The 21,123-nt window shown below is 41.0% G+C and overlaps 1 protein-coding gene across 1 annotated transcript in view; it reads right to left on the bottom strand.

Moving 5' to 3' along the window:
• Positions 1-19,399: 19,399 nt before the first annotated feature.
• LOC124610909 (polycomb protein eed) overlaps positions 19,400-21,123 on the bottom strand; it is a 93,286-nt gene continuing 91,562 nt past the window's right edge. The window contains exon 8 of the mRNA XM_047140198.1: positions 19,400-20,252. Coding sequence (XP_046996154.1) covers positions 20,049-20,252 — 204 coding nt within the window. The 3' untranslated portion in view covers positions 19,400-20,048. The remainder of the gene's footprint in view (positions 20,253-21,123) is intronic.

Here is a 21,123-nt window from a genome sequence, read left to right as displayed (position 1 = left end):
ACCTGGTCATCACAACTGGGGAAATCTTGTTCTTTGATGGTTGTCAGGGACGAGTAAAGCTGCCAGTCAGCCTTAATAAGCTGCCATTTGGGCATGCACACGGATGGGGATAGGAGTCAGCAAATGGAGAGTACATGGGAAATGGTTGCTCAAGTAGGTGTCAGAAAGAACGGGCCAATCAAGACGATGGACAGGCTGGGCAGTGCAAAAGGATAGGTCCAAATGGAAATAGGTGTGTGAGGAGTCTGAAAGGAAATTGAGTTGCTCCAGTGTTAAGGCAGAAGAGGTTAAGAAGGTCAGCCAAGAGGGCACCTCTCTGTGACGTCCTGGGAGAACCCCAAAGGGGATGATGCGCATTAAAGTCACCGAGTAGCAAAAATGGGGGAGGTAGCTGCCCAATAAGCTGAAGGAAGTCTGCCCTAGTGACATCGAATGACAGAGGCACATAAATGGTACAAAGGGAAAAAGTCAGGTGGGGGAGGAAAAGGCGAACTGCAACAGCTTGAAGACGGGTAGTCAGGGAGATGGGTTGGCTATGAATGTCATCCCACATGAGCAGCACGACGCCCCTATGAGATGGAATGTTAACCTCGGGGGGAAGGTCAAAACGAATCGGTAAGTAATGTGAAAGCTCAAAGCAGTCTTGAGGGCATAATTTCATTTCCTGAAGGCAGAGTACAAGGGGATGCTGTAATGCTAAAAGCAGCCGTAAATACTCATTGGGGGACTGAATGCTGCGAACATTCCACTGGAGGGCTGTCATGAGGAGGAAGAGGCGCAGGGGTGTCAAATTGACGACTGCTGAGTGACAGCTGGTGTAGAGTCGCTACTACAGGGCACAGAAGCAGGAGAATCCTGCTCTGTGGGGTCCACAGAAGCATCGGCTTGCTTGTGCAGTTGGTCCGTGGAGTCCAGCACCGAAAAATGGTTAGTGGTGCGCACCGGTGACACAAAGGCTGGCCTGGCTAAGGTACCACGTGGTGATGCCGTCTAAGCGGATCTTCGAGTGGGCAAAGGAGAAGACCGTTCACCTTTAGTGGACTTCTTTGAGCCTTTCCTGTTAGAGGAAGACTAGGGTGTTGTTTAGGGTGTTGTTTGGCTGGAGGGATGGAGGAAGTCTTCACGCGAGTACTCCTGTCCTTTCCTGCCTACTGGTTGTGTAGCTGGTGGCTTTGCCCCTTGAGGCGAGAGTTTGACAGTTAGTTGGTTAGTTGCACAGTGGGATGGGGGGATGGCGACGCTACCTTGACACTGGGCGATTTTACAAACTCAGAGCTGAATCTGAGGTCACACATCTGCATGGGCTATGTTCTTCATGGAGCGAGGGGTAACAAGAACAGAACTATAGGTGCCACACAGGATAACACAGAGTTTGCAACTAGCCAGTAAATTGCGAGCTATTGGGTAAGGCACTTTTACCTTTACCCGTATCTCTTGGACAGCCCACTCATCCCGAGAAGAGGCAGTATGGCCGCCATTGCAGCTGATACAGCAGAGAGGAGGAGGCGGACAATTACCCTCATGTGTATCCCTACCACAGGATACACATTTGGCTGCGTGTCGATAAGATGTTCTAGTGTGGCTGAAATGATGACACTGGTAGCAGCACATTGGGTTTGGAATGTACGGCTGGACTGTGATAATTTCATAGCCTGCTTCGATCTTAGATGGCAGCACCACTCTATCAAAGGTGAGGAAAAGGGTGCGTGTGGGCACTAAGAGGAATCTACCTATTTCATTATACGATGGACGGCAATGACACCCTGATCAGAGAAGTAAGATTGGATTTCAGCCTTGGTTACTCTGACGAGCAGCCTGGTGAAAATTACACCACGGGAAGAATTCAAAGTTCTATGGGCTTTGACACAAACAGGTAGCTGTGGAGAAGCAAGGCAGCAAGCAGTTGGTGTGCTTGAGAATAAGAAGCAGTCTCCGAACGCAAAGTGCCATTCCGTAAATGAGAGCAGAATTTCACAGGGTCAGCAATTGCATCAACACCTTTCTGAATAATAAACAAATTTACCGTGGCAAAGGACTGACTGTCTTCAGTACGTGAGACCATGAGGAACCATGGTGCAGTGGGAAGGGTCTTCAAATCATTAGCCTCATTATGTTTACGTTTCGTAGATGTTGATTGGGAAGATAATTGATTCACTGCGAGAAAATCCCTGCCAGCGTCTCTGATGGTGTGTTCCTTCCAACTGGGGGCTCCCTTAACCAGGGGGCACACCTGCCTTAGCTGATTGTTCATACCCCAGTTCACACCTCCTAAACATCTGACAAAGTGACAAATCAGCAATATGGGAAGGTTGCAGCTTAGGCAATCCCCCCTCCCTAGGCCTGGCCTGTACCAGGGCATACGTGTGAACCCTACCTGTTGACCTGGGGCTGGGAATCACGTGTTACCCAGTCACCTGTTACACGTCAGATGCGTGAGCCGGCCTTCAGGAGCACACAGGAAGAAGAAAAAGAGGAACCTCAAACACTGAAGTGGAGGAACAAGAGGAGAAGGGAAATGAAGAAAGGAAAAGGTAGCGAAAAACAAAGGTGAGACTGTTCTTACATCAGCGAGACAATGCAGAACATTCCCAATAACATCCTAGACAAGTTTGCCACGGTAGGGGAGAAAGAACAGCAAGAGGATAGAATGCAGCACAGAAGGGAAAAAACACTGCAAAGGCTTGGGCCCCATGGTAGCCAAGCACGAACCCACCAAAGAGTAGTGAGCCCCTTGCAGGGGAAGCTTACGTGTGAATGCCTTTGATGTGAGGTGGAGGCAAACAGAAAGACCTATTTGACACGCGTGCGTATCACATTGGGGCAATGATGTTTGTATGTGTGAAACGACAAACATAGTGCTACCTGTCAATCAATGAATGGCAACAGGCCAATCCCATGGCCAATTGGAGTGCATGGTGCCAAGTTTCTGTAGTTTAAAAATGGTGTGTTGTCAACCTACACAACAATTTTGGTTCCTACTGGCATCGGCAACTCAGGATTAAAATTTCATGACACAATTTTTCTCTACCCTGTATAGTGTCTCACTGTCACACAGTCTGCACCGCTTTGTCCAGTTTTCAATGTGCTGGTACACTACCATTTCACAGTGATCCAGATCTGAAAAATGTGGTCAAAAACAGAAAAACTGATATAGGTTGGTTGTTTCGGGGAAGGAGACCAGACAGCGAGGTCATCGGTCTCATCGGATTAGGGAAGAACGGGGAAGGAAGTCGGCCGTGCCCTTTGAAAGGAACCATCCCGGCATTTGCCTGGAGCAATTTAGGGAAATCACGGAAAACCTAAATCAGGACGGCCGGACGCGGGATTGAACCGTCGTCCTCCTGAATGCGAGTCCAGTGTCTAACCACTGTGCCACCTCGATCGGTAAAACTGATGTAGTCAATGAATAAGTTGACTACTACAGAATCTTGTAGATGAGGCTTTAGGGCATTTTACTCTGAAAGGAAAGTGAGATCTTTGATACGTAAGATGCTATGTTAGTTGAAAGTCATTGTTTGTGGCGTAACGTCAAGAATGTGTAGTGGCTCTGAAATTATTGAAGTGCGTGTAACTTTTTAATCAAGTGCCCTATTTTGGTTCTGTCTGATGGAAAGTATTAAAGGAGGTATATTGAATATTAGTGTATATAACATTTTAATTAATTTACACTACTGTATGTTAGAAATAATGTGACTACCTAATGGTCTTCCTTATAAAAATGTTTATCATAAATTAGCAAAAAAGTTGCGTATTTAATGTTGTAGTGACCTATTTCTGACAATCGATCCCTACAACTGTACAGTGCTTCATATCATTCCGTGAAGTGTTAATTTACGTGCAGTGATATAGTTATTATTTGACTTAGCTTTTGTTAGTTATTCCATGCTGTTCATGTCTACACAATTCATTCATGTGTGTAGTGGTAAGTTATTGCTACATATATGTGGGAATAAAGGAATTGTTTTCTCCAACACCCACATTTGGTGACCCCAATGAACTACGTTAACATCCGCGTCAGCTTCAGCGTTTAACGAAGTTCCGCAACGTTCACGTTTGTAACTTCCGCGTTCCAGCACAATAACAACCGATTCACCAATCTCAATTCAACCTGAAGCCAGCAGTGCAATTAACAGGGTAACGATAAAACCTCCACCATTCTGGTTACATAATCCTCTATTGTGGTTTGCCCAGTTAGAAAGCCAGTTCGTCCTCGCACAAATATCGGCGGACGAAACTAAGTCCAGCTATGTGGTTGCAGCACTTACAGAAGATCTAGCAGCATAAGTACAAGATATCCTAGCTGCACCACCGGATACCGATCGTTATGCATCCATTAAAAACGCATTAGTAACGCGTTTGTCACTATCAGAGGCAAAACGGCTAGAGAAGCTACTGCGCACTGAAGAACTCTGAGATCGCACTCCATCACATCTTACGACATGTGCGCACAATGGCAAGTAACACTGTAACTGATGATGTGCTACGAAATATATGGTTGTCTCGGTTGCCGTCAGATACTCAAAAAATTCTCACGGTATGTGCAGGCGATTTAAACGCACTGGCACAAACGGCCGACAGGTTAATTGAAATGTACCCCACATCAAGTGTCTCAACATTAACGCCACAACAAGAAAATTCACCCACAGTGATGCTAGTCTCCCTACAATCACAACTGGCAGAGTTGACCGCACAGGTAGCTGCATTACAAATAACGCACAACCGCCAATGGCCACGCCGCCAACGGTCACGAAGTCACAATCAATCACCATCATACAGAACTTATGCTGGTACCACAAGACATTTGGTAATGATGCACGAAAGTGTATGCCACCTTGCAAGTGGAAACATGAAGCAGACACCGTAGCAGCGATAACTTCCAGTGCAAACACTCACTGACGTTTTGTGACAGACCGCGAAACAAAACTACAGTTTCTCGTCGATGCAGGTGCAGAAATGTCTGTATATCCAGCAAACCGCCTATCACGCCGGAGCTGCGACGACTTTTATCTATTTGTCGCCAATGACTCCAAAATTAGAACATACGGTCGAGTAACATTATTCCTTAACTTGGGGCTATGCCATGTGTTTGAATGGCAATTTAGAGTGGCAGATATATCACAGCCTATTATCGGAGCAGATTTTTTTGTCCTTCTACGACTTACTGCCAGATCTGCGATGTCAGCGACTAATAGATTTGACTACTAGTCAGCATACAACAGGAAAAGTCCGTTGTATCACACCATTAGAGGTACGCACAGTCACAGGCGACACACCATATATACGATTACTGAAAGGATACCCCGAGATCACACAGCAATCGCCTACTCTCCCACCAGTCAAGCATACAACCGTCCACCACATTTTGACCATATCATGGCCGCCAACTCACGCTCGGCCTAGGCGTTTAACGGCCGAAAAGATAAAAGTGGTAAAGCAGGAATTTCGCAGCATGCTGTCACAAGGTATCTGCAGAGTTTCTAGTAGCAGTTGGGCATCCCCAATTCACATCGTGCCTAACAAGAAGAATGGATGGCGCCCCTGCGGTGACTACCGCCAACTCAATGCAAGGACCATTCCAGACCGGTACCCAGTTCCACATATAGAAGACTTTTCTGCAAATGTTCACGGTAAGACTATATTTTCTACCACTGATCTAGTTCGAGCTTACTATCAGATCCCTATAGCTGCAGGAGACATTCCTAAAACAGCGGTGACAACACCATTCGGTCTATTTGAATTCACCCGAATGCTATTCAGACTATGGAATGCCGCCCAGACCTCCCAACGCTTTATGGATGAGGTTACAAGAGATTTAGATTTTTGCTATGTGTATATAGATGATTTATTGGTGATGTATGCATCGGAAGAGGAGCGCTTACAGCATTTGGCACAAGTGTTTGACTGTCTACGCACACATGGACTAGTAATTAATCCTGCCAAGTGTGTTTTTGGTGAGAAAGAGGTCCACTTTCTAGGATATTTGGTATTCGACCGCCACACAGTAAAGTAGAGGCCATAAACAAATACCCCCGCCATGTCACAGTCAGAGAATTACGACGATTCATTGGAGTAGTGAATTTCTACCAACGCTTCATTCGCAAATCATGCACTGATAACTGCACCATTGAATGAACTATTTAAAGGCGCACCTAAACCTAACCACAGTGTGCATTGGACTATCGAGGCGGATACCGCGTTTCACGCTATAAAAAAAGCTATAGCAGAGGCCGCACAATTAGCACACCTGGTCGCGCATGCTCCACTCGCTCCCATGGTTGATGCTTCGTCCCCTGCCATTGGTGCCATACTTCAGCAACAAATTGATCAGTTATGGCAGCCCATTGCATTTTATAGTAATAAGTTGTCACCATCTCAGCAACATTGGGCAACATATGACCGTGAGCTGTACGCTGCTTATGCGGCAGTAAACAAATTCAGACAAGCATTAGAAGGGCAACAGTTCACTATTTACACAGATCATAAACCGCTTACCTATGCCTTTAAGGTAAAGCCAGAGAAAGCATTGCCCAGACAGCTGCGACACTTAGATTATATCAGCCAGTTCACAACCAGCATTGTGTATGTGGAAGGGAAGCTAAATGCTCCAGCTGATGCACTTTCTCACATAGAAGCAGTGTCCACAGTAGCAGATGACATCACACAGGTGGAAGCAGTGACAAAGGCCATTGATTACAACGCCCTCGCACATGCGCAACAATGTGAGAGAGAGAGAGTTGCATGATCTATTGCAACAAGAGAAAGGATTGAAGCTACAGCTCATGACATTTCTTGAAGCAAGCATAGAGTTGTACTGTGACGTAGCAAGAGGAAAGATACGTCCATTTGTGCCACAGCAATTTAGAAGAACACAGGCAATTGCATCAATGCACAATCCAACACACCCAGGAGTAAGAGCCACACTCAGATTGGTCGAACAAAAATTTTTATGGCTGTGTATGCACACAGACTGTAAAACATTTGTGAAGCAATGGTTGGCGTGTCAGAGGAATAAAATCACACAGCACGTCAGGGCACCATTAGGCAAATTTCTTCCACCAAATCAGCATTTTGACCATGTGCATGTTGACATCATCAGCCCACTCTCGACATCGGAAGGCTACAGTTACTGCCTCACGGTGGTTGACAGATTTACTAGGTGGTCTGAGGCATTTCCAATGAAGGACATCACTGCAGAAACTATAGCTCAAACATTTTTTCATGGTTGGATTGCCCGGTTTGGAGTTCCACTGAGAATTACAACTGATCAAGGACGACAATTTGAAGCCTACGTTTTCAAAGCATTGGCTACGTTATTAGGTACGAAACGCATATGCACCACGGCACACCACCCCGCATCAAATAGCATGGTTGAGCGTCTTCATCGACAGTTAAAGGCAGCACTGAGATGTCACACACACCGAATTGGACAGAGACACTACCTATCGTACTTTTGGGTCTACGAACGTCATTCAAAAGTGATCTGAAAGCAACAGTAGCAGAACTGGTGTATGGACAAACGTTACGCCTACCTGGAGAATTTCTGCACAGCATGGCAGATGATACAATCACAGCCTCAGAATTCGCCACAAGATTAAGAGAGTATATACGCCAATTGAGACCACCAATGCCTAGAAACCAGCTTGGAAGACACTCGTTCGTTTTTGCGGAGCTAGACAAGTGCACGCATGTATTCTTACGCAATGATACTGTGCGTAAACCACTGCAGCCACCATATGATGGACCATATCTGGTAGTCAGTAGGGGTACTAATACTTTCCGCATAATGATTAACGGTACACCCACCACAGTTGCAGTGGACCGTATCAAGCCTGCAGACGCAACAGACACCACAGCTACCACTGAACACAAACCAGAGAAGACAGGAGAAGCTACAAGATGTGTTCCTGTACCCCATGAACACCACAACACTCAGAGAACACCTGTCACTGCAACACCAAGACCGACATCAAGGCCTACTACACCACTCCCTGACACAACCACTGACACACGTGACGCACCGCCCGGTTTCAAGAAAGTCTGTTCATGTCTACACAATTCATTCATGTGTGTAGTGTTAAGTTATTGCTAAATATATGTGGGAATAAAGGAATTGTTTTCTCCAACACCTACAATGTTATTCATGAATTTCCAGCATGAGAAATATAGCTTATAATGTTCCTCAATAGAATGTAAAAGAAAATTCTGCCAATCTCTGCCTCTGTACTTTTGAGATTAGAAATACATGGTGCTGAGCCACATTGGGCAGCTGTTTTCATAGGTTAGGGTCGACCACTACAACCACAATATAAAACATGAAAGCATGTTGGTAATGTGGAAACATGTAGCATCTGCCCTCTAGAGTGCTGCACTGCACTGGGGTTAGTAGAAAATAGTTTTAGTAGTTCCTATTTGTCTCAGTACAGAGCAGTTACTAGTATTACGCATCGTGTTTGTATTTTAGATGTACATATTGCTAAAATAATCTGCACTCACTGATAATTATTCAAGGTTATACAGAACAATTTCAGCTCCAACTTGTACGTGCTAATTAAATGGTTGGATCAATATTTTGCAACCAAGATGAAAAAGTTGGTCCAACATTTTGCAACAAAGATGAAAAACTGCTGTGAAATGCTTGACAACAATAGACAATCTTGTTGTCCACACTTGAATGGGGATACGAATACACTCAATGAACAACAGAATGGTTTCTTTAAAACAATAAAGAGTCACATTCTTCTTGCAAGATTGTCAATGTGAGTACTGAAATTTGATACAGAAATAAGGACACTTCATTGTAATTGGTACAAAAAATTAAAATAGGATTCAAAATTCCTCGCAATAATTCCATTATGTACACACAGATTGTTCAGATGACTAAGCAAATGATTGAAGCAGAAAAGAAAAGTCAGTAATTTATGTTAACACAGTAAGTGAACTGGAATTATCATTGGCTATTCAAATGAGCCTTCGTTCTTCTGATTCCAATAATGGTACGGGTATCATCAAAGAAATCATGACTAAGTCATAATCGCGAGCTGATAAATATAAAGCAAAAATTATCAGCAACTACCCAGTCATCAAAATTTCTGCAGATGAGGTATTGTCCAATGTTGTTGAACGAAAGTTATGTAAATATAAGTACCTGTTTATTATAAATTCAATGAAAAAACACAATGCTCTTATTTATCCCACTTATGAAAAAATAGTAGCAGCCCAACTTCAGTGTTACCAATTAGATATACACATAATGGAGACTTGTGCTGAAGTCAGGGTACAAGCACTCTTTAAGCATACATCAGAAAGAGTTTTAGACGTTTGAAAGAACAGTATGAAAACATAATCTCCAGAAATTTTAAAAAAAAGTGAGGGTTGTCAGTAAAAAGGGGTTTCATTGGTTCTACGGGGCACAGCAAGTTTACCTATAGAAGTGATTCAGATGCTTATGTTTTTATTACTTTATTGGTTCCACTGCAACCTGTGCCCACAGATAATCTCTTACAAAAGGAAATAGTTACATGGAAAAACCCTGCACCTTCGTCACCTTGTTTTTGTACACCTGTAAGACTACAATTTTTGCATGAAAATGCTGGCTACTTTAAACGAGAAAAGTATATTAACAATCAAATTGCATCTCTGCTTCCTTTCGGAACTATCTGGTACAGAAAAGAAATAATAATACATTATGAAATGAAGGCGACTGTCTCACATTGGGCGGTCTTTGGTCAGCGTCTGTTCCCCAGGTTAGGGGCGGCTGGGAAAAACCTCCAGGGCTAACAACCGTGGTTGTAAATTTGTGGCTCGAAGAGTCACCCCTTACATAATACTATCAATCATGGAAGAGTGTAATGTGAAACAAATTACCCCAGGTGGACAATCCACCGCACCAAGGTGCGCAAGCAGACTATCGGATTCTGGGGAGTCTGCAGCATTGCACAGAGATGAATCGGGACATGATAAGACATCAAGCAAATTGAAATGTAAAAAAACAAGTTACATAGCTACTTTCAATGTAAACTCTCTTTTAAAAACAGGAAAGTTAAAACATCTTACAGATACCCTCAAACATCATAGAATACTCATAACATCACTACAAGAAACTCGATACATAGATGAAAACAATTTTGATTCCGGAGGTTTCAGAATATACAAAGGAAAGGTAGGCAAAAGAATAATGAAAAACACACCCCACCTCGGAACGGGCTTTATAATAGATAAAAGTATTTTAGACTCCATTATCAGCTTTCAATCACAATCGGAAAGACTCTCCACACTCACTTTTAAATCTGCTAAGAGAGTATACACAATTGTGAATGCACATGCCCCCATAAATGAAGACAATAGGAAAAATAAGGAAAAGGTGGAACGTTTTTGGGAACAACTAGATGACGTGGTGCAAAAGATCCCAGACAAACACAACATCATACTTACGGGGGACTTCAATGCTCAAGTAGGAAAAGAGAAGAAATACAAAAATATTGTTGGAAACTACCCAGCGCACAATAGAACTAACCAAAATGGAGTCAGATTAATAGAACTCTGCCAAGCGCATGGCTTGATCCTGAAATCCACAGCCTTTAAGAGACTACCCAGAAAACAGAAGACATGGACCTCACCAAACCCACACTTGGGTGAATTTCAACTTGATCATGTGGCGATAAAATGGAAACACCATACAGAAATACAAAATGTCAAAGTACTCAGAGGAGCAAACTTGGATTCTGATCACTATCTTTCTAAAATAAAACTCAAAATTATCCCCAAAAGGAAAGATAGAAACAGTAAACCCAAAAGCAGAAGATACGATCCAGAAAAGATAATGAATTCGAAGGAGTTTCCCCTCGCGACTCAAGATATAAGGAACCAAAATTGGGATCAAATGAAGGAAAGCCTACTAACCAAAGCTGAACAAATAGCACCTATAACCAAAATCAAAAAACACGCATGGTGGACAGAGGAATGTGACAAACTTATTGAGCAAAGAAAGAAAGCATGGCAACAGATGCAATCTCAGAAAAATGAATATAATAGGCAAAATTTCCTGAGTGTAAGAAAACTAGTGAGTAAAAACCTCAAAAGAATTAAAAAAGCACAAGAAGATCAACTCCTTTTGCAGATCAACGAAGACTTCAACAAAAACAAGACTAGGAGCTTTTACAGAACTTTTAAACAAAAAATAACCAAGTACAGCCCACCGACACTCCAATTACAAGATAAAAATGGTAATATTGCACACAACAACAGGGATAATTGCAAAATTTTGAGAGAATATTTCAGAAACCTTCTCAACTGTAAAGAACCAATTGAAAAAATGGATTTCAGCAACTCAACTTCAACAAGTCCTAACTCAGAACCACCCACCGTCGAGGAACTACAATCAATCATTTTGAATCTCAAAAACTATAAGGCTTCGGGAGAGAACCAAATTACAGCTGAACTGTGGAAAAATGTCAATAGAAATGCCATAGAATCTCTCCAAAACATATTTGAAGAAATATGGAAAACAGAAAGAATTCCGGATGAATGGAAGATGGCCCTCATTCACCCAATTCATAAGAGGGGATCCAGAACAGACCCCAACAATTACAGAGGGATTTCGCTCCTTGACGTAACATACAAAATACTGTCTAAAGTCCTTTTGAACAGAGCAGAACCCCAGCTAGATTGTCAACTTGGAGAATACCAGGCAGGCTTCAGAAAGGGAAGATCCTGCCCAGAACAAATTCTAAACCTCAAAAATCTTATGGCCTACCAAAAATCGAGAGCAAAAGCGTATGTCATCATATTCATTGACTTTCAAAAGGCGTACGACTCCATAGACAGGGAATCTCTAATCTCCATATTAAAAGAATTGAACCTAGACAATAAAACTACAAACCTAATTAGAGAAACCATCACCAACACATACTCCAAAATTAAATTTATGGGAGAACTCTCAGACCTATTTGAGATAAAAACTGGAGTACGACAAGGTGATGGACTCTCTCCATTGTTATTTAACTGTGCCCTAGAAAAAATAGTAAGAGAATGGAACAAGAAAATCAATAGTGGAATCCGACTAGGAACAAAAAACAAAGGCATCAAGGTTAATTGCCTAGCATTTGCAGATGGTATGGCCCTACTAGCTGAAACATGGGAAGAAGCCAAAGAACAGATCCTCGAATTACAGAAACAAGCAGAGAAAATAGGCCTTAAAATTTCTTTTGAAAAAACCAAAATAATCACAAATATAAAAAAGCCAATGAAATATCTTAAAGTAAGAGACCAAAAGATCGAAATTGTTAAAGAATTCAAATATCTTGGTGAATGGATTAGCTGGAACGCCCTTGAGAAAAAAGCAATAGAAGTAAGAAGAAACAAAGTTGAACTAGCCTTTCAGCTTACTAAAAATACTTATAATAAAAAGTCCCTCTCATGGAATTCAAAAATAAAACATTACAACACTGTCATTAAACCAGAAGCACTATATGCAGCTGAGACGTTATCTATCACTAACCATGGCCCAATTGAAAGGCTAGAGATCAAAGAAAGAAAAATATTGAGAAAAATTTTAGGCCCCAAATTTCATAACGACAAACTAATTCATACCAAAAATGAAACACACTACAAAACCACAGAAAAACTTTCGGATACAATGAGGAAAAGAAGAATTGAGTTTTATGGGCACATTCTCAGAATGAACCCAAATAGACTTACAAAAAGAATGTTTGACTACTTCAGGAATAAAAAATCCAAACCAAATTGGTTTATCCAAACAGAGAAAGACTTAAGAGAACTACACATCACAGAAAAAATGCTCACAGACAGGACCGCAAAAATGATAAGCAAAGACAGAAAAGAGGGATTCCAGCTCCAAAATAGAAAGAAAAGAACGATTGTCATCTCTGATGAGGAAAGAAAAGCAAGATCAGAAAGAATGAAGCAGTACTGGGCGAAAAGAAAGGCACAGAACACACAGAAGTGATTGATTCAACGTACCCCAAAGTTGGGTGAAACGAAGAAGAAGAAATGATTTTCGTAATGACTGATGGAAAGGTCTATAATGCTATAAAATCTACTAGATCATCTATGCACAGTTGCTTGTGCAGAGCAATGTCAAAACATTTTAGTACATTGATTTTGTAAATACTATTATAGTGATACATTTTTCTAATTTTGTTACGGATTATCTACCTTACGCACATGGATTTGTTGCATTGAGTATTTACTTGACCTTGGATAAACACTTGAAAGTAAAAACCGGTGATCAAGCTCAACTGAAGACATAATGTGTTTTGATGATTCAGAAAAAAAAGATCCTTAGAAGGGGTATCAAATTATCAGTGTCTGCTTAAATCCTGGTGCTGGACAAAGACTTCACTCACCAATTTCACTTTATCTTGCAGATCATGTCATGGGGCTACAAAGTGAACATCGAAGAATTTCAAAAATATTGTCCTGATACTGCAGAAATGCACGTAGACAAGTTGCCTTGGTATTAAATGTCTACAACAGTTCATAAAATCTTAATGCGCAGAGCTCAGATAATAGTGTCAGCTATATTTCCAATAGGTCAATTACCTGAAGATCCACAGGAAGCCACAAATAAAGATATCAGAAAATACTGTGAAGGATTTTCCACGAAAAATTCGCCACAAATACAACGGAAGATGTGTTTGATTGGCTCCTGGTATCTCTGGATCCACTTACATTGAGCATTATAAAAAAAATGGAATACAAAAGAAGTAACGATCTGTCAGTGGATGTCCTAGAACTTTTGCTCTTTCCTGATGAGGGGCCTGAAATTTTTCTAGAAATTTCTGTTAAATATGATAATGACTTTGCTTTTGAGCCCAATAACTATCCTGACAGTGAGAGTGATTGATTTTTATATTTTCTTATTTACACATTTTTTAACTGTACACATGTGACAGCTATTACCTCAACAATTTTGAAAATAATTATTTCACAATTGTAATATTATAACTGTCATTTCCTGTTTTAAAATTATAATATGTAATTTATGACACAATGTATAAGTGGACAAGGAAAAAAAAATCCCCATGTTTTTCCTGGTTAGAAAATACACTTCCTCCCAGGCAAAAATGTGGTTTTTCTGTGAAGTGACAATACACAATCCCTCAGGATTGTAAAACTTATCCTTTGAATGGTTAAGGTTTTATACACTGGTGTAGAACATCCCGCCACTTTAGGAATCGAACCAAAAACTAGCATTTTGGAAAGATCTTTGATTTGCAGCAACATGTACGCTGCATATTTTTGTATTACAACAGTATATAGTCTAATTCCACCAAACCGAGAACGTTAGTTTCCAAAGCAGATGCGCTTTTGTAAGACAGACATAGCTCATGTCACGTGATCTCGACAACGGATGATAGTAGATATTAATTGCATTTACATGGAGTTCCCAAAATCGGATTTCGTAAACCGATCTCCCAGTACCGCTCCTGGGTGCTCACGTAAACATTTCAAAATCGATTCTGGAAATTCGGTTCTGGTTGCCAGTTTTCCAGTTCTGCGATTTATTTTCGCTCCCATGTAAATGCAGCCGGTATTGAAATGTGCTTCAGCTGTCAGGTTTTGCCTTGTTTATAAAAATTTCACCTAATATTGACGGAGTGCCTTTTTGTACAGTGAAGGATAAGTATTACATGTGCAAACAAAGTTGACAATCGGCGTGGTGTCTATTGGGAGCTACTGTAAAGGCATTTCCCATTTACAGTTGCTCCCATCGGCCACCGTGCAAAGTGCCAACTTCGTTTGTGCGTGTAGTAGAAATACAGGGTGATACAGAAAAGCAGGAACATTTCCACAATCCAATAAAACTAGAAGTGATGAAGGAGAGAAATCGCATTTATAATAATTGAAACCATACAACTTTGCCATTTACGAACCATTGATGGCATTTTGCATTTTTTTAAAATTATGTCCTTTAGATGGCATTGTCCTCTACAAATACATTCGTGAAATCTGCTGCTTGGATTCCTCACTGACCGCTGCAACATCACAGCTGGGATACTGTGAATTGCATCCTGAATTCTCTCTTTTCACTTGTCCAGCGTTCTTGGTTGAGTCATGTAGACTTTCCTCTTGCCCCCCTCCCCAAAAAGAAACACACACACACACACACACACACACACACACACACACACACACACACACACACCCGCGCGCGCGCGCGGATAAATCTGGTGATCTAGGGGGCCAGGGAATGTTACTGAATCATGAGATCACACAGTTGTCACACAATTCTCGCACAAATCCCATTGATTGCAATGCAGTGTGTGATTTCGCTCCGTCTTGTTGAAACCAGGCTTCTTGAACATTTGGAAAGTTGTTCAGTGCAGGTGTAACAAAAGTTCGTAACATCTCTACATAACAATCAGCACTGGCAGTTATTGTGCTTCCCTGTTCATTTGCAAAAAAATGCGGTCTGATAATCCCATGTGATGAAACACCACACCATACTGTCACTTTACTAGGATGTAAAGAGGATTTGTGTTTGCCCAGTAACAGCAGTTATGTTTATTCACAAAATCTGTGAGATGAAAATGTGCCTCATCTGACATCCACAACTTGTTTAGAAATTCATTGCCATTGTTTATTTTTGTTATTATTTGTTGACAAAATCATAGTCATAACCAGTGAACATTGTCCTTCAATTGTTGCACCATCTGTAGTTTGTACGGATGAAATTTTAAATCAAGATGAATTCTGCAAACACTCTCCTGGGACGTTCCAACCACTACTGCTTGCTTACGAATTGAACGCTGTGGGCTCCATAAGACAGACTCGCATACATCATCAATATTCACTGGAGAACGCACACTTCTTGGTCGTCCTGTTGGTTTCTACTTGACAGATCCACTGTCTTCAAAGTTATTAATCCAACATTTTATCGTGTATTTCGACGGAACGGCATCATGATGCCCTAAATTATAAAAACATCAAAACTCCCTCTGCACCACTACCAAATTATCATTGTTTTTATAAAACATTTTTATGGTTAACGTATGCTGTTGTCCGTTGCACTGATCCATGATTACTGAAATGGCTTACTGTTTACTCGCTGTCACGAATCCGCAGTGCTGCCACCCGCCCATGGCTACCGCTACTCATTTCAAATATTCCCATTATTCTGTGTCACCCTGTATTAGACTGAAGCTATTTACACCTCGACTAATTGAAGAGAAATAGTGATTGTGCTGACTAAATTGTAAACTATATCTGCTGTTTTCCAGGCACAGTAGTTAACTGGGCTAGCAAATCTGCTTCAGACCTGAACATGTACACACAACAGTGAAAAACAGTTTCAGAAATTTGGGTTTTGTCTTTCAAAAGATGTGTCACATGTAAACATAGTGATTTAGAGCATAAGACGTGTGATGTAGTCAGCCTATACAGACTATAACAACATCATTGTTAAGCAGTGCGAACACACAAATAGGAAAAGTTAATAAAATTTTAAGTACTTAAGTAAATGTCTGGTCTTATGGGCTCGAAATTCTTCTAAGTGGCTGGCCCTCAAAGAATTAAGCTTTAAATGAAAATCAAACACTCTGTGATTAAGAAATTCAAATCACCATCGCACACGTAACATAACTCATATTGTGTAAAATGAAATGTACTTTGAAAGTAATGCTTTTCAAACGATCAACTACAACAACTCTCGCGACTTTATAGAATTCGTTTCAGCAGTTGTCAGAGAGCGTCAGAAAATGGCATTGTTATACTGTGCCTGTGCAGCTACAATGACGTAGATATCCCATATGTTCGTATGTATATGGCATTAAGAGATCTTACACTACGTCATAAACAAAACAGGACATCAGGGGATACTCCAAGAGCATTGTAATTTCGCAAACCATACTAAAATGCATAATTTGACTTAAAGGGAAAAATTTGTATGTCCAGATTCACAAAGAAGTATGCCCCAAGCTGATGATAAACTTTTCAGTGTGGTTTTCGGATTCAAATTTTCTTAGAGTACCAGTACTGTATTATCTCATGTTTAGTTCTTTCTTATGGCATAATGCCTTATATCCCAAAAGATAACAACGTGCACTTGAAATTCTGCAAACAGTTGACATTAGCCAAAAGTGTTTCAAATAAACTGACAGCCTCTGCGGAAAACACTAATTAAAGCCAAATTTTGTTAGCATATCGACAAAAATAACTTCATTGTCTTGCAAGGCAATTAATAATCGACTACCAAAAACCTGGAAATAAAATCAGAAATCTGAAACTAACAACATATATTAGCTTTCCATAATCATGTGAATATTTTAATTCATTTTATAGCTCCCGACTACAGAAATACATTTTGATCTTGAGAGCAGTAAACCAAGAGGAAACAGCAAACTCATTAAACACGGTCCACGTGGAGACTACCTCCATCCCACTACAACTCGGACTGCTCTGCGCATGTGCGAATCTTGCAACTTGGGTGCGCCAGAAAAATGTTTCCAGGTAGCATCTGGCTGCTTGTTGCTGCTGCTCATAGAGCTCAAGTCTAGTTACCTTGGATACATCTAACGGCTGCACTTCAAGTAGCCAGAAGCGGGAGAAGGTACTGCTCATACGCAACTCGACTGTGAATGTGCATAAGCCCACTGGCAACTGCTGAAACAAACCTAATGTTAACTGTTGTAACACCCATCAGAAGCAGTTTGTTGTTATTAAGTAATGCATAGTCTTCGTTCCTAAAGCCTTTGACACATTTTGCTGTTGGCAGACTCTTGTGTGTGCACTGTGTTTTGTTGCTATAAATTGCGCATTTCTTTTGCAACTTAAGTTTTATTTTTTTTCCTTGTTTATGTTTTATTGCTGCTGTGTTATATTGCAGTAATAGGCTTAAGTAAAATTCTTTTTTAGAGTATCAGTTCTTACCAGTCAAGCCTACAAAAATTTAACTGAAAACTGAAACAACGAAACATTCCCAGAATTCTTAAAAATTCCTGGGTTTTTCCCTGAACGTATACACCCTGTATAATGAACAACCTCAAAAACCCTTATACAACAATTTACATTTAAATCTAAAGCTTTTTTTTTACTTTTGGCCAACATTTCTGATTGGTTGGTTGGTTGTTTGGGGGAAGAGACCAAACAGTGAGGCAGCGGTCTCATCGGATTACGGAAGGACAGGGAAGGAAGTCGGCCATGCCCTTTCACAGGAACCATCCCGGCATTTGCCTGGAGCGATTTAGGGAAATCACGGAAAACCTAAATTAGGATGGCCGGACGCGGGATTGAACCGTCGTCCTCCCGAATGCAACATTTCTGAGATCAAGGCCACTGTCTGTTGGTGTATATCAATGTGTAGCAAGATTCATTATTCCACTTGACCTTTTTCCATGTTTCAGTCAGGTGACTGCAGTGTTCCTGCATTCAAGGCAATCTGTGTGTCCTTTGACAAGTTGGGGCAGTGACTTCTGTAACCATAGCAAGGTGGTTGTTCAGGACGGAAAGGCTGTTTACCTGTTGTTCAGAACTGCATTGCTGCATTGTGGCCCATACATTCACTGCTGCTATACCTTATAGGCAATGGTGCCTCTGTCATTAACACAACTGCACACTTCCATTGAAACTGGCAGTGTCCATCTACCTCAAATCAAAGTACGTACAGTAGACTCTAGACACAGTTGCCCATTAAGTCTAGTGCTGCACAACCTCGGAGATGGCGTGACCCATGTATTATCCAACCATGATCTGTACACAGTCAAGAGAGTTATATTTATGTTTTTTATTGTGTGGTCCATTCTAACCCTTGAGCAGGCATGCCAATTTCCATAACAAGAGCAGGTGAGCAGTGTACTTTGTACACATGTAAAGGGTAGCTGTCTTTATGTGACCAAGGTAGACATGAATGAGTGAAATCACAATTTAATCAGACCTCACCCAAATGTTTATTAAATAGCTAACTGTCTCGCAAACAACTGTGGAACTGTGCTGTTAGCTCTGAATCTGGGGCATTTTCTTGTGCAGTTGTAATTTTTTTCCTCACATATCTCAATGTTTATTTTATATCACTGCTGACATATGAACACGCAACTGATCACTATGTTAGCTGAAGCAGTAATGAAGAAATAGGTATGGGCCCGCAACTGTGTAACAGTGGAATGGGACAAGACAATGTACTTTGTGGTTGGCACACTTTATACATAGCTGCATCCACCCAAGAGTTAAAGGCAATGGGCAATAAGCAAGGTCTGATGACATCCCTGTCACATGACAAGGAGCTTTTTCTTATTAATAGTAACATTTTGTGACTGCTATCAAATCTGAAACTTTCCACAAGAAAAGCAGAACTGTAAGGCCATTGGTAATAAACCATGATAAAGACTAACTGGCTTTTTTTCCTAATGGTTTAGGAATGATCTGTCAATGGAACCTCATTCAGTCAGTAAGAATATTTTCTTTTATTACAAAAGACATTAGTAGCCACCACATGGGTGGCAATGTAAATACATCAAGTAAAAATCAAGCACTCATTGGTAAATTCTTTCTAAAAAATTCTTATATTAGCCTGGCATTATTATTTCTCATGAATACAATCATTTATTTCTTTGGACCTTAAATACATGGTTGTTGTGCCTCTTCTAACACACACACACACACACACACACACACACACACACACACACACACACACAGACAGACGTATACGCACATGGGTTTATGAAGATATAAGAGCTGTTCTGTGTACATATAAAAACATATAAAAACAATGTTGTCTACTCACTACAGCAAAATTTAAGTTTCCCAGTCACAGAAAGAGTTGAAGTGGAGCTCTTTCATCCAGTTCCACATTAGACCGAAATTTCAATCCACAAACACACACTTCCTGTAACAACAATTCACTCCTGTTCATTAGCACCTTGTTTGCTAACACTGAAGTACTGCAGGCAGCTATTCAAAATGTGATTTCCCAAGAATGTTTCAGTAATTAAATGACACAGAGCCTTTTCTTCTATAAATGTTAAGTGACAAGTTGCTGCCTGAAATGCTGCCATTTGCTTGCAAAAGGTTTACATGTCCTCTAGATCTTGTCAGACCGGGATACGGTCCCATCTCCATATGGTACCATCATCACACACACACAGCAAAACTGAGCCATCACGGCTAAGACTAGTTTGTCGGATTGCAGCAACACATCGAGGATGTGTTAGTGCTGTACAGCGTGACTGGCTAGGATCTGATACATCCAGATCCCAAACAAAAGTTTTCCCTACTTGGTTTCCCAGTGCCAGAATCTGCAAAAGTAAGAGACCACTATTAACTATTTTGCCTTGTTGTTCCAAAAATGTGGAAATATATTACCTGCAGAAATGATATCTTTACATGTTGTATTTTAAAATAACTGCTACACTAATGCCTATTGTACATTTGTGCAAAGTGAACTCCAGTGGTACATGTATTTTTACACATTTGTAAAACTCTCACTTATACGAGGGTTATTCCAAAAGTAAGGTCCGGTTATAAAAAAAAAATCAAAACTAAAATGTTTTTTCAAAACAATTGTTTTATTTACATTCCTTACATCTTTATCTATTTTTCTACATAACTTCCATACTTATTTAAACATTTGTCACATCGTTCAACAAGCTTTTGAATGCCCATGTTATAGAAATCGGCCGCCTGTGACGATAACCAGTCCTTAACTGCTTCTTTCACTTCATCATCTGTGTCGAAGCGCTTGCCGCCGAGAAACTCCTTTAAGTAACGGAACAGGTGGAAATAACTTGGCGCCAGGTCCGGACTGTAAGGAGGATGGTCCATCTGTTCCCATCCAAATTTCTTGATCAGAGCTTGCGTTTCATTTGCAGTGTGGGGTCTGGCATTGTCATGCAACAAGATTCCAGACGACAAAAGACCACGTCGCTTATTCTAGATTGCACGTCGAAGTTTAGTCAGGGTAGCGCAGTAGGCGGCTTTATTAATCGTTGTTCCTCTCTCCATAAAGTCGACTAACAATACTCCACGTCTATCCCAGAACACAGTCGCCATAACCTTACGTGTTGAGATTGTCTGCTTTGCCTTGACCTTGACTGGCGATGACGTGTGACGCCATTGCATTGACTGACGTTTAGACTCTGGAGTGATGTGAGAAACCCATGTCTCATC

The sequence above is a fragment of the Schistocerca americana genome, chromosome 1 (genome assembly GCF_021461395.2).
Source record: "Schistocerca americana isolate TAMUIC-IGC-003095 chromosome 1, iqSchAmer2.1, whole genome shotgun sequence".
NCBI lineage: Eukaryota > Metazoa > Arthropoda > Insecta > Orthoptera > Acrididae > Schistocerca > Schistocerca americana.
This window is presented reverse-complemented; position numbering and strand designations above follow the sequence as displayed.